At 38.2% G+C, this 14,125-nt stretch overlaps 1 protein-coding gene and 1 non-coding gene across 20 annotated transcripts in view; one reads left to right on the forward strand and one right to left on the reverse strand.

Annotated features, from left to right (window-relative positions):
- Window positions 1–14,125, reverse strand: part of AHI1 (Abelson helper integration site 1) — a 224,636-nt gene that overhangs the window by 82,398 nt on the left and 128,113 nt on the right. For 13 of the 19 annotated variants that reach the window (XR_011568502.1, XR_011568503.1, XR_011568504.1 and 10 more), the window contains one exon: window positions 2,938–3,066. The exons of the other annotated variants lie outside the window; for them this stretch is intronic. Coding sequence is in view for 9 of the 13 variants with exons in the window: in XM_070796218.1 (XP_070652319.1) it covers window positions 2,938–3,066 (129 nt within the window). In the remaining 4 variants the exon portion in view is untranslated. The remainder of the gene's footprint in view (window positions 1–2,937; window positions 3,067–14,125) is intronic. 19 annotated transcript variants of the gene reach the window in all.
- On the forward strand, window positions 3,258–3,330 carry TRNAG-UCC (transfer RNA glycine (anticodon UCC)). The gene has a single exon. It is a non-coding gene; the product is annotated as a tRNA-Gly (tRNA).

A 14,125-nucleotide genomic window follows, 5' to 3' on the forward strand; every position in this document is an offset into this window, starting at 1 on the left:
AAATTCATGTCCATTGAGTTGGTGATGCCACTGAACCATCTCATCCTCTGCTGCCCCCTTTTTCTCTGGTAACTAGCTATTTTGTCAGTTTAATGTTGGTAGTGCACCTAGGGTCTGGCAGATCCTATGGACCACAATGGTCCTCAAAGGGGGCCAAATATACCAAGGGCTCCATCCACCTGGAGGAAACTGCTTCCAGGGCCAATTACTGGGAGATGGCTGAATCTACCACTGATGAGACTTGAGAGGAGAAGCTTACTCCTGTGCTTCAGTACAGCAGCAACAGTGGCACAGATTCCCTTTCACTGTTATGCTACAGCTCAGACATCCAGCAGTACAGCTGGGTCCACAGTCATGTGCCTGCAGAGAAAACTAACTCTGGTAAGGAGTTTCAGTAACTTAGATCATGGCATCTGGTCCCATCACTTCATGGCAAATAGATGGGGAAACAGTGGAAACAGTGGCTGACTTTATTTTTTGGGGGGTTCTAAAATCACTGCAGATGGTGACTGCAGCCATGAAATTAAAAGACATTTGCTCCTTGGAAGAAAAGTTATGACCAACCTAGACAGCATATCAAAAAGCAGAGACATTACTTTGCCAAGAAAGGTCCGCTAGTCAAGGCTATGGTGTTTCCAGTAGTCATGTATGGATGTGAGAGTTTGACTATAAAGAAAGCTGAGCACCGAAGAATTGATGCTTTTGAACTGTGGTGTTGGAGAAGACTCTTGAGAGTCCCTTGGACTGCAAGGAGATCCAACCAGTCCATCCTAAAGGAAATCAGTACTGAATATTCACTGGAAGGACTGATGTTGAAACTGAAACACTAATCTAATTCTTTGGCCACCTGATGCAAAGAATTGACTCATTTGAAAAGACCGTGATGCTGGGAAAGACTGAAGGCAGGAGGAGAAGGGGATGACAGAGGATGAGATGGTTGCATGGCATCACTGACTCAATGGACATGAGTTTGAGTAAACTCTGGGAGTTGGTGATAGACAGAGAGGCCTGCGTGCTGCAGTCCACAGGGTCACAAAGAGTTGGACACCACTGAGTGACTGAACTGAACTGAAAGTCGCTCAGTCATGTCCAACTCTTTGCAACCCCGTAGACTACACAGTCCATGATATTCTCCAGGCCAGATTACTGGAATGGATAGCCTTTCTCTTCTCCAAGGGATCTTCTGACCCAGGAATTGAACCAGGGTCTCCTGCATTGCAGGGGGATTCTTCACTAGCTGAGCTACCAGGGAAGCAGCAAATAACCCTACACAACTGGTGAAAGTAAAAGTCGCTTAGTCATCTGAGCAACTCTTTGCGACCCCATGCACTGTAGCCTTCCAGGCTCCTCTGTCCGTGGAATTCTTCAGGCAAGAATACTGGAGTGGGCAGCCAAATACTAGAGTGGGTAGCCATTTCCTTGTCCAGAGGATCTTCTCAACCCAGGGGTTGAATCAAGGTCTCCTGCCTTGCAGGCAAATTCTTTACCATCTGAGCCACCAGGGAAGTCAACTAGTAGTGACACTGATAACAATGGGAAAATTAGAGAATCCCTTAAATTAAAAAAAAAAAAAAAAAAAAAATGAAACTTGACAACTATTAAGAATTTTAACAAAGGTAACTAATAAACAACAAAGATAACCCCATTTTAAAGCGGAGAAACAGCTGCTTTCAGAAAGCAAATCTGAAGATGGGGTACAAAAACAAGGAGCAGCAGTACAACTGCTGAAACCCAGGTATTTAAGTCACACACCCTCCAGATCCATTTGTGTGTTTGTCTAGACCCCGTGGTCAGGATCTGATTTAATTCATTTTTCTATCCATTGGGCCTGGTCCAACCGCTTGAAACACAGAAGGTCCTCATGAGTTAACTCAAACGTTAACTGAATGAATTAAGCTATGCCACTGGCTTAAAATTCTACAATGCAGTATTAATTGTGTACATTAGTCATCAGAATGTTTGAATTAATGTTCTAAAAATTAACCTTTTAAAAAGGTTAATTAACTACTTCCTTTGGTGATGTTTCTAAACCTACTATAAAACTGAAAAGGATTGCTTAAAATTTTTCCTGATTTTCCAGACATTGATATACCCTAGAAAGATAATAAAGAAATTTTATGCTTCTTGAGAGATGCTTTTAGGTATTTTACTTTGTGGAAAATCAGGACATGACATTTCATACCACTCATACTTGACTGATTCCAATAGCAGAATTATATATTCTTTAGTTTCCTTAAACTCTATCAACCTTCAAGTCAGGACCATGATCAAAGGAAAGGAAGGAAAGATATGACTGGATTTGTTGCAAAAACAAAGCAGGCAGGAATAAATGTCAAATTCTAAAGTCAGAACATATTTCCAGCAATCTTATGTATCATCACCAAATGATCATGGACAACCCATCAAGCACCAGACACCACCCTGAGGACAGGAGAACCTCTACCCTCCCTTCTGCGAAGCCTTCTAAAGAGTTGTTTTTTTTTTTTGCTAGAACTATCATCCTAACTGAATTAGGAAATTGCCATTAATCTCTACATAGGGCAGAGGGAGAATTATGCTTTGATTATCTATGGCTAGGAGAAAATGAAATACAATTTATTATATTCCAGTTAAATACACCAGTTTAAAAAGGCAAAGATCTTTCTTGCCAAATTTAATATAAAGATGTCCGTATGAAAACTGCAGGCCCTTCTCAAGAAGTGGAAAAGAAGTAAAACTGTTACTCAGATGATACAATTCATACCCCAAAAGTCCAAAAGAACCAATGCTAAAACAGAGCCAGTAACAGAACTAATAAAGCAGAAAGTCAGCACGATATCAAATTTAATATATAAAATCAACATTCTTTATATATTCAAACAATCAATTAGAAGATACAATGAAAAGAATATCCCATTTACAAGATTATCATAACAGAGAAAACACCAGAATAAATACCAAAAAAGTGAAAGTTAAGTCGCTCAGTCATGTCCGACTCTTTGCGACCCCATGGACTGTAGGCCACCAGGCTTCTCCGTCCATGGGGATTCTTCAGGCAAGAATACTGGAATGGGTTGCCATTTCCTCCTCCAGAGAAAACAGTATGAAGAAAATATTAAAGCAGTTCTAAAATACATAAATGTAGTCTTAAACAAATGGAAAGACATCCCTTATTCTAGGACAATGTAACAGCACATGAATTTAAGGTGATTTCAGTAAAAAAGTTTTTACCCTAGCACTAGACAAGTTGACTCTAAAATTCATACAGAATAGGGAATTCCCTGATGGTCCAGTGGTTAGGGCTCTGCACTTCCACTGCAGGGGACACAGGTTTGATCCCTGGTCAGGAACTAAGATCCTGCATGCAGAGCTGTGAGGCCAAAATGAATAAACAAAATAAAAATATAGAAGAACATGCAAGAATAGCTAGAAAAATCTGGGGGGGTGGGAAGAGCAATGATTGAAAAAAAAAATACTATCAAAATATATTATAAAAAGCCTCTGTAATTAAAACAATGTGGGGATGACACATGAATAGATACATAGACTAACAGGATATATTAAAATATTCAGAAAAAGATCCAAGCCTAAATATAGCAATGCAATAGTAGGACAACCTGACATTGCATGCCACCTGACATGATGTAAGAAGGCATGTCACTCACAGTCTTCTTGTCAAAAAAGGTATCGCCAGGATTTAATCAAGACAAAATCAAAATGGTGGACATTCTACAGGATAACTGGCTCAGGCAGATTCTTTGAAAAGTTAAAATCATGAAAAACAAAGAAACAAAAAGAGGTTCTAGATGAACTGAGATTAAATAAGACTATAATGAAATAATGACCAATGTAAATGCTAATTTGGACTGGATGCTATATGAAATAGGTAAGTAAATTTAAAAAATTACTTAAGACATCTTAGGAATAATTAGGAAAATCTGAATATGAACTGCTTATTAAATGATATTATAGTACACTAATTTTCCTACATGTGATGATGAAACTGCTGCTAAATCATGTCAGTTGTGTCCGACTCTGTGTGACCCCATAGATGGCAGCCCACCAGGCTCCTGTCCCTGGGATTCTCCAGGCAAGAATACTGGAGTGGGTTGCCATTTTCTTCTCCAGTGCATGACAGTCTAAAGTGAAAGTGAAGTCGGTCAGTTGTGTCTGACTCATAGCGACCCCATGGACTGCAGCCCACCAGGCTCCTCCATCCATGGGGCTTCCCAGGCAAGAGTACTGGAGTGGGTTGCCATTGCCTTCTCCAGATGATGAAACTATGGTTATTTAAAATAATATCCTTCCTTCTGGCAGATATATATGAATGAGGTTTTAAAACAGAAGATGCAAATCAAGTTTCATTTTACCTACTTTTTTCCACCTTTCTGTGGTTTTAAAATATTTCAAAATGAAGTCTGAGAAAGGATTGTAGGCTCTTAATAGACTTTAAGTAGGCAAGCAAGTTTTCAATGGTTTTGAAAATTATAAAATATTCCATATAAGCAGAGTAAACAAGCTTAAAATTTTTACTGAAAAAACTTCTCGAAATTATTTAAAACAAAGAGCCAACAAAAAATCAAAACACTCACTCTGGATGGATTACAACACCTTCCTAAAAATGAGAGAAAACTTCACAATTAATGTGTGAATGTACTATATTTTACATATTGATAGCTCTACTCATAAATCTACTATGTTTATTAAAAATAATAACTTTCTGGGAAAATCACTGTCCCGTTCAGAGATATGAGTTTCTTATAATTCTCTATTAGATTTTGTTCCTTTACAATTAGGAAAAAAATACATTCCCAAGGGCAATTTATTAGTATAATACATTCTGACTCTGGACCTATTCTGTAATTCAGAGAAAGACTGGCTCTTGAAATGATCAGATATGTGATATATCTGATAACTGGGCAAGTTATTTACCCACTCTATGCCTTCATTTCCTAGTTCAGTACAGGGGAAGCTCACTGGCTGATAGGAGGATTCAACTAGTTAATTAATATAAAACATACTTCAAACTGTACCTGGCATATTCAACACTAAACATAATTGATATATATTCAGGATGATTATTTCGAGTTTAATGTTTAAAATATCTGAGCCAGAAGGAGATCAAGCTGGCAGAGTAGAAGGATGCTGGGTTCAGCTCTGCCAACGAACACCTCAAAAAAACATCTACATGTGGAGTATTCTCATTGAAAGCAAACCAGAGACTGGCGGAAAGACTCATCTACACCCAAGCCTGTAAAGAAAGATCACACAGAGTCGCAGAGGAAGGGAGGAGAAGCAGTCAGGTTGGAACCTGTGCCCCAAGGAAGGGACACAGAAGAGGAGGGGGATGTCAGCGACTCAAAGATCCTCCCTGGGGAGTAAGAGATTTGAACCATATATTGGGCACCCCACCTCTAAGGTTCAAAATCAGGAAGATGAATCCCCTTAGCGGGGTTTGAAAACCAGTGGGACTCACAGGAGGACTGTAAGAAGTTGAGGCTTCACTCAAGAAGAGTATGCGCATGTGTGTTTGCTGCAGCTGCTGCTGCTAAGTCGCTTCAGTCATGTCCGACTCTGTGCGACCCCATAGATGGCAGCCCACCAGGATGCCCCGTCCCTGGGATTCTCCAGGCAAGAACACTGGAGTGGGTTGCCATTTCCTTCTCCAATGTATGAAAGTGAAAAGTGAAAGTGAAGTTGCCCAGTCGTGTCCGACTCCTAGCGACCCCATGGACTGCAGCCTACCAGGCTCCTCCGTCCATGGGGTTTTCCAGGCAAGAGTACTGGAGTGGGGTGCCACTGCCTTCTCCGGCATGTGTGTTTACTCCCTGAAAAAGGCAGAGGAACCCGACGGAAACCGCCCAGGGCTCAGGCCGGTTTCCCACAACTGACTCAGCGCTTGACCCAGCCCACCCCAGATGCCTGCTCCAGCCCCTCTTGTCTGGTGCAGCTTTCAGAGGTGCTCATGTTAAGGACAGTGGTCTCGTGGGTGGGATGGAACCAACTTGGACCCGACACACATGTGAACAGGGTGCAGGCGGCCATGGCTGACACTCGCGAAGGCAGATCAGGTGTGGTCTGGAGCTCTGATTGGTGTCCTGTGACCATCCCAGCATGTGTCCAAACCTGGGCCAGTGGATGTCTGCTTTGGCTCCTGTTGCTCCAGCACTGCTCTTTTCTGGGGAGAAGGTGCCATTGCCAGTAGTGGGGAGAATGTTCTTAAAGGAAATAATAAGCTCAGATCTGCCCCTTAGGGCTTCTGTTTCATAACCTTGGGACCCATCCCCACTCTTGATACGGTGGTGATGCCCACTGAGCAAAGGAGAAGCCTATGCTCACATGTGACTCAGCTCCTGCATCTCTAACCCCACTTCCCACCAAGGTGACAGATGCTACTACACCCTAGGGGAAAGCACAACCCTTGCTCCTTTCAGATCCCAGTCGAACATCAAAGCCAGTGGGCACAAACACAGTTCATAGGATGCTTGCACACCACAACACCTCTTCAAGACTTCAAGACTGCACTGGTTAACAGTTTCACCTAATTCCATACAGACGTAGAAAGTTAAGCAAAATAAGACAGTAGTTTTTATTTCAAATGAATGAACAAGAAAAAAAAAAAAAAACCCTGAAAGAACAACTAATGAAACAGATAATTTACCAGAAAAAGAGTTCAAATTATTAGTAATAAGAATACTAACTGAACTTGGGAAAGAATAGATGAACAAGTGAGAATTTTAACAAAGAACTAGAAATCATAAAAAAGAACCAGTCAGAACTAAAGAATACAATAACTGAAATGAAAAACATACTAGAAAGAATTAACGGCAGACAAGGTAACATAGAAGAATGCATAAATGATCTGAAAGCTAGAACAATGCAAATCATCCAATCAGAAGAGCAAAAAGAAAAACAAAATTCAACAATCATTCACGATAAAAACTCGCATCAAAATTAGTGTGTGTATGTGTGTGTGTGTGTGTGTGTGTGTGTGTGTGTATGGTCAGTTGCTCAGTCATGTCTGACTCTTTGCAACCCCGTGGACTGTAGCCCACCAGGCTTCTCTGTCCATGGCATTTTTCAGGCAAGAATACTGGAGTTGGTTGCCATTTCCTACTCCAAGGGATCTTTCGAGATGCAGGGATTGAACTTGCATCTCTTGTGTCTGCTGCATTGGCAGATGGATTCTTACACTGTGCCACCTGGGAGGGAACATATGCCAACATAATAAAGCCCATTTATGATAAACCTGCAGCTAACATTATACTCAATGGTGATGAGCTAAAAACTTTCCCTCTAAAATCAGAAACAAGACAAGGATGCCCACTCTTAATACTTCTATTTATCATTGTATTGGAAGTCTTAGGTACAGCAGTCAAACAAAAAAGAAAAAACAAAAGAAAGGAAAAGAAATAAAAGGCATCCAAATTGGAAGGAAAGAAGTAAAACTGTCACCATTTGCAAATGACATGATATTATAAACAGAAAATCCTAAAGTCTCCACCCAAAACTATTAGAACTAATAAATGAATTCAGTAAAGTTGCAGGGTATAAGATTAACATACCAAAATCTGTTGATTTTGTATACTGTAACAATCAACTGAAGAACTGTTGCTTTCAAACTGTGGTGCTAGAGAAGACTCTTGAGATTCCTTGGAAAGTAAGGAGATCAAACCAATTACTCTTAAAGGAAATCAACCCTGAATATTCTTTGGAAGGACTGATGCTGAAGCTGAAGCTCCAATACTTTGGCCACCTGATGTGAACAGCTGACATACTGGAAAAGACCCTGATGGGAAAGACTGAAGGCAGAAGGAGAAGAAGGTGACAGAGGATGAGATGGCTGGATGGCATCACTGATTCAAGGACATGAACTTGGGCAAACTCTGGGAGATGGTGAGGGACAGGGATGCCTGGTGTGCTGCAGTGCATGAAGTCGTGAAGAGCTGGACATGACTTGGTGACTAAACAACAACAACAACAACAAACTATCAGAAAGAGAAAGCATGAAAATAATGACATTTAAAATTGCATCACAATGAATAAAATACCTAGGAATAAACTTAACCAAGGAAGTAAAAGATCTACACTCTATAAACTATAAAGCACTGATAAAGAAAACTGAAGATGATACAAAGATATGGAAAGATACTATGGATGGACTGGAAGAACTAATAATACTGTTAAAATGTCCATACTGCTAAAAGCAACCTACAGACTTAAAGCAACCCCCATCAAAATATCCATGACAGTTTTCACAGAACTAGAAAAGATAATGCTAAAATTTATATGGAAATACAAAAGATCCTGAACAGCCAAAGTAATGTTTATAAAGTTAGAGGTAGCATACACCCTGATTTCAGACTATACTACAAAGCTGCAATAATCAAAATAGCATGGTACTGGCACAAAAAGACATAGATCAATGGAACAGAATAGAGAGCCCAGAAGAAATCCCACACACTTATGATCAATTGACCTACAACAGGCAGGTCTGGCAAAGGAGGCAAGAATAAACAATGGAGTAAAGATAGACTCTTCAGTGAGTGATACTGGGGTAACTGGACAGCTAACTGTAAAAAAATATGAAGTTAGAATATTTCTTCACACCAGATAAAAAAAGAAAAAGCTCAAAATAGATGAAAGACCTAAATTAAAGACTGGAAATCATAAAACTCCAGGAAAAAAACATAGGTAGAACACTCTTTGACATTAATTGAAGCAAAAAATTTTCCCCATCTTCTCCTAAGGCAAAGGATGCAAAAGCAAAAATAAATAAATGGAACCTAATTAAACTTAAAGGTTTTACATAGCCAAGGAAACCACTGACAAAATGAGAAGATTATCTACTGAATGGGAAAAAATATTTGGAAATGATATGACCAATAAATAATATACATAATAAATAAACAGCACATACAACTCAATATCAAAAAAACAAATAACCTGATTTAAAAAGTGGGCAGGTGACCTGAATAGACAATTTCTCCAAAGAAGACATACAGACACATGGAAAGATGCTCCATCTCACCAATCATCAGAGAAATGCAAATCAAAACTGCAATCTGATACCACCTCATACTTGTCAGAATGGCTGTCATCAAAAAGACCACAAAGGACAAATGTTGGTGAGGATATGGAAAAAAGGGAACTCTAGCACATAGTTGGTAGGAATGTAAATTGGTGCAGCCACTATGGAAAACAGTATGGAGGTTTCTCAGAAAACTAAAATTAGAACTACCATATTATCCAGCAAATCTACTCTCAAGTATATATCTGAAAAAAACAAAAACACTAATTCAAAAAGATACACACACCCTCGTGTTTACTGCAATATTATATACACTAGCTAAGGTATGGAAGCCACCCAAATACCTATCATCAACAGATGAATGGATAAAGAAGATGTGGTATATATGTATGTGTGTGTGTGTGATGAGATGGCTGGATGGCATCACTGACTTGATGGACATGAGTCTCAGTGAACTCCGGGAGTTCTTGATGGACAGGGAGGCCTGGCGTGCTGCGATTCATGGGGTCGCAAAGAGTTGGACACGACTGAGCGACTGATCTGATCTGATCTGATCTGTGTGTATAATGGAATATTACCCAGCCATAAACAAGTTAACTTCCATGGATGGACATGGAGGATATTATGCTTAATAAATAAGGCAGTCAGAGAAATTCAAATACTGTATCATATCCCCTAAATGTGGTCTAAAATGTAAAACTAGTGAATATAAAGAAAGGAAACAGATTCACAGATATAGAGAACAAAATAGTGGTTATCAGTGGAGAGAGGGAAGAGGGGGGAGGGCAAGATAAGAGATAGAGGATTAAGAAGAAGTATAAACTATGTGTAAAATTAATAAGTTATAAAGATATATTGTTGGAGAAGGAAATGGCAACCCACTCCAGTATTCTTGCCTGGAGAATTCCACGGACAGAGGACCCTGGTGGGCTATATAGTCCATGGGGTCGCAAAGGGTCCGACACAAGGGAGCGACTACCACTCACACTCACTCAAAGACATACTGTATAGCACAGGGAAGATAGCCAATATTTTATAATAACTTTAAAGGGAGTATAATCTATAAAAATATTGAATGATTACTTTGCACACCTGCAACACAACATTGTAAATCAAGTATACTTCAATTAAAAAAATTCTATATTTGCCATATATTTTCAACAGCCTTTAAATACATGTAGAACTAAGGTTTAGGGCTTCCCTTGTGGCTCAGCTGGTAAAGAATCCATCTGCAATGCAGGAGAACTAAGTTCATTTCCTGGATTAGGAAGATCCCCAAAAGGCTGCCCACTCCAGTATTATGGCCTGGAGAACTCCATGGACTATAGTCCATGGGGTCTCAAACAGTCGGATATGACTGAGTGACTTTCACTTTCAAGCAATATAATTAAATATTTATAGGACAAAGGTTGGTGATTTTAATAATGAATTCTTGTTAGAACTTAATGGCTCGCCTCATAAAACCTGAGGCGAAAATATTGACTTTATCATACATTTAATTAAAAATTTTATTATTAAAAATTTACTATAAAATATACACATCCAACATATATATGTGTATGCATATAGATATATGTACACACATATATGTGTGTGTATATATACATATATATATATATAAATAAATATAAATAAAGCCTGCCCCTTCCTCTCTATCTCACTACTTTTTGGGACACTCATCATTTGGATTATTGAAATAGCTTTCTAATCCAACTCCCTGATTTGTTCTGTAAAATTTCCAATGACATCCCACACTGCCAGAGAAGTGCTTAACTCAAACCAGCACGCAAAGCCATTCGGACATCCCTTCAAGTCAGAGCACGCATTACGCAGTCCAGGAAACACTAGGTGATTTTCTTCTCCTCACCCCACTCCTGATTTAGATGCCCTCCGACACATCTCCCTCCCTTAGTATTCCTGTGAAATCCTCTATCACAGCATTTCCATCACTATACTTAATAAAACTGTTTTAGTTTCTTGCATCATACAGTTCATCTTCAATAAGTGCGTGCTGAATGACTGAATACATGAATAGAGAAAATGAGAATTACAGAAACATCTTGCAGCAGAACTGGTTACAGATTCTCCACAGGAATAGGCATCCCATATTCCATATATTTTTCTAAATATTCATCTAAAATTGAATTTTTAGTAAATGTGAATTTTAAAAGTGGCTTATCCTCATTTAACCTGGTAAAATGTTAATATTTATTTCATATCAGATTTTTCAGGATGCTATGGAAAGCCCTCTATATATGTTAAAGATTTCAGAAAGAGAATATTCTTTGAAAACTGCAGTTTTCATTTATTTTATGGAAAAACTTCTCCAAATTCAGAAACATCAAAGCCTACAGCCCTTGAATCTACAATGTTTGGATATCTGTACATCACAGACAGAGGTAAAGCAGCGAATATTCAAACCACAAATTAGTAGGCTTTCCTGTGTCAGTCATGGAATCATGTAGTGAGCCACTCACCAGAAGCATGTAAACATGAATGAGTACATAAGACACTAGGGAAGTAGGGTAAAAGAGGCCCATAAACTCTGAGACTAGTAAATTAATGCTTGTGAAAAAGTATAAAGCAAGCAAGGAGAAGTGAGTAGCTATACGGTGAAGAATACATCAGACAATGTGACTCATGGCTTCAGTCCCACCACCAACAGTATAATTCAGTCTTTCTGTGCTTCAGTTCCATCTCGTACCTTCTGGGAAGATTTCCTGGCTATACCAGTCTCTAAGTGATCTGTGCTATTTATTCCCAAATATCAGTCAAAAAATTAAATTTACTGATCCAATAAATATATAAAGCTAGTATTTCTTTAACTGACTCATAAACTGATACACAAATAATTTAATTATGCAAGCTAATCACTCCTCAAAATCCCACAGTTCTTATTTCTATTTAAGAACTGAACAGAATTTTTAGCATTTCATCAATTTCTTCTAACAAGAGACCGAAGTCTGTGCAAATCATATCTTTTGTGACATGTTCTAGATATTCAATCTGAGGACAGTCAAGTATGTTTCTAATAAAATTGAGACAAGGACAAAAACACTTCAATTCTGGTGTTAAATCCATAAAATATAATTTAATCTGTCTTTAATACTGTTATTAATTATTTGAACAATGTTATGTAGTCCCTTGCAAATCACAAGTACAGCTACAAAAAGATGAAGGGTAATCATATAATTCAGTTTATTTTTTATTCAGATTTGTTGCTGCAGTGAGGAATTTTTAAAAAGACATTTAGCATAAAAAAAGCTTTCTGTACATGCTTGTATTTCAGTGTTTCCTTTATTGTCTTTTGAGGCAGCAAATATCCAAGCTATTGATCTCACAGTCATCCTAATGGTTCTTAGTTTCTTCAATAGTCTCTTCCAGCTTATCTCCCTAACTCTTGTGGATTTAAAGACTACACATATGCCCTTCACTCCTTAATCTATACTTACGATCCAAGCCTATATTTCAAAGTATGCAGTCTGGTTCCTGGCACAGGGCTTGACTCATAGTAAGATATTTAATAAATAAGCCTCAAATAGAACTACAAGCTGTTTGACAGCTCAATCCAGATGTTTGCCAGGCATCTCAAACTCATTATATCCAAAATACAATTCAGTATCATTTCCCCAATATTCCTATTCAGTATTTTTGTTCATGGATTGCCATTCACTCATTCACCAAAATTAGAATCCTTAGTTATCCTCAAATTCTACTTCTCTATCTCTTACCATTCATAGTCCAAATTTCTAATATGTTAATAACTTCACATCTCTAGCTTCTTATTTCAGTCCTGTTCTCCCACTACAATTAACATAATCTTTTAACAGCCTTCCTAGATGGAATGCCCTAATACCTTTTATAAGTAAGTCTTCTCATCTTATAACAATTATTTTTCTGCTTTACATCATATCTACTCTCCAGTATTTTTTGTTCCTATCTTTAATTATAGCAAGTATTAAACTGTACAGTCCCACCCACCTTGCCCTTTTGAAAATACATCTCTAGTGAATACTGCCAGTACTGGGATAGGGCAGTGCTTTTAACTTCGTTTATATACGGCCTCTTGTTACCACTCTGACATTCCACTTTCCCCATCATTCCTTCACAACAGCCATATTCGCTTTTTTTTGCTGTGCAAAATGCACACCAAGCATACTCCTGACTTGGCATCTTGGTTGTATATGCTACTCTTTCAGACCACACGGCTTTCTTTCTTCTTCAAAATTCTGCTCAAGTGTCACCTTCTCTGTGAAGCTTTCCTTGGCCCTTCCCCCCATTAAAGACATCAACCTAACCCATTTCCCAGCCCTTTCCTTGCTTTGTTATTTATTATATTTACTTGCTTACTGTCTGTCTCTCTCTGCTGGAAGTTAAATTTAAACAAGGACATGGATTATTATCTGTTTGGTTCACGTAACACTTAGACCTGTGCCTGGGACAAAGTAAGTACGCATTGGGTACTTACTGAATGTATGAATGAATGTTGCATTCCCAGTTTCTGCATGTTCAGGAATTAAACACACTTTATAATTGAAAAAACAAAGCACACACACACAAGAAGAAAGTTAGCGTTTAGAAAGGATTTAATAATGGAAAGCTATTTTCATCTACTATGGTGGTGTGGTATTGAGAACGTAAGAAAGAGAGAACTCATTTTCCCAGGTCTAGTCATAAAAGATACAATTTAAATTTTAGGGAGAGATAAGAAAATTTTGAACATAAGCATGACGATTTAGAATATGTTTTTGACAACTCCGATTATATTAATTTTTTCCCTGTTCAAAGTTCAATGAATATTAAGAAGTACATTAACTTGCCTAATTGCTATACTGTGCATTTATAACTGCCTTTAACATTAAAGTGTTTTATTTTCAACTCTTTATTAAATCTTCACTTGAAAATATACAGATTGAAAAGCCTGAGATGACATTAAGTATCAAGTCTAATAACATTACTACAAAAATAAAAGAAAAATGAAGAAAAAAGGAAAACAAGACCACCTCTGCAAAAATCCCCAAACTTTGTTAATTCTACATTGATTAAAAAAAAAAAAATCCAAAAAACCTGCTTAATTAGATTTAATAGCTTTGAGATGTGAAAGACTGGGATTTG

The sequence above is a fragment of the Bos indicus genome, chromosome 9 (genome assembly GCF_029378745.1).
Source record: "Bos indicus isolate NIAB-ARS_2022 breed Sahiwal x Tharparkar chromosome 9, NIAB-ARS_B.indTharparkar_mat_pri_1.0, whole genome shotgun sequence".
NCBI lineage: Eukaryota > Metazoa > Chordata > Mammalia > Artiodactyla > Bovidae > Bos > Bos indicus.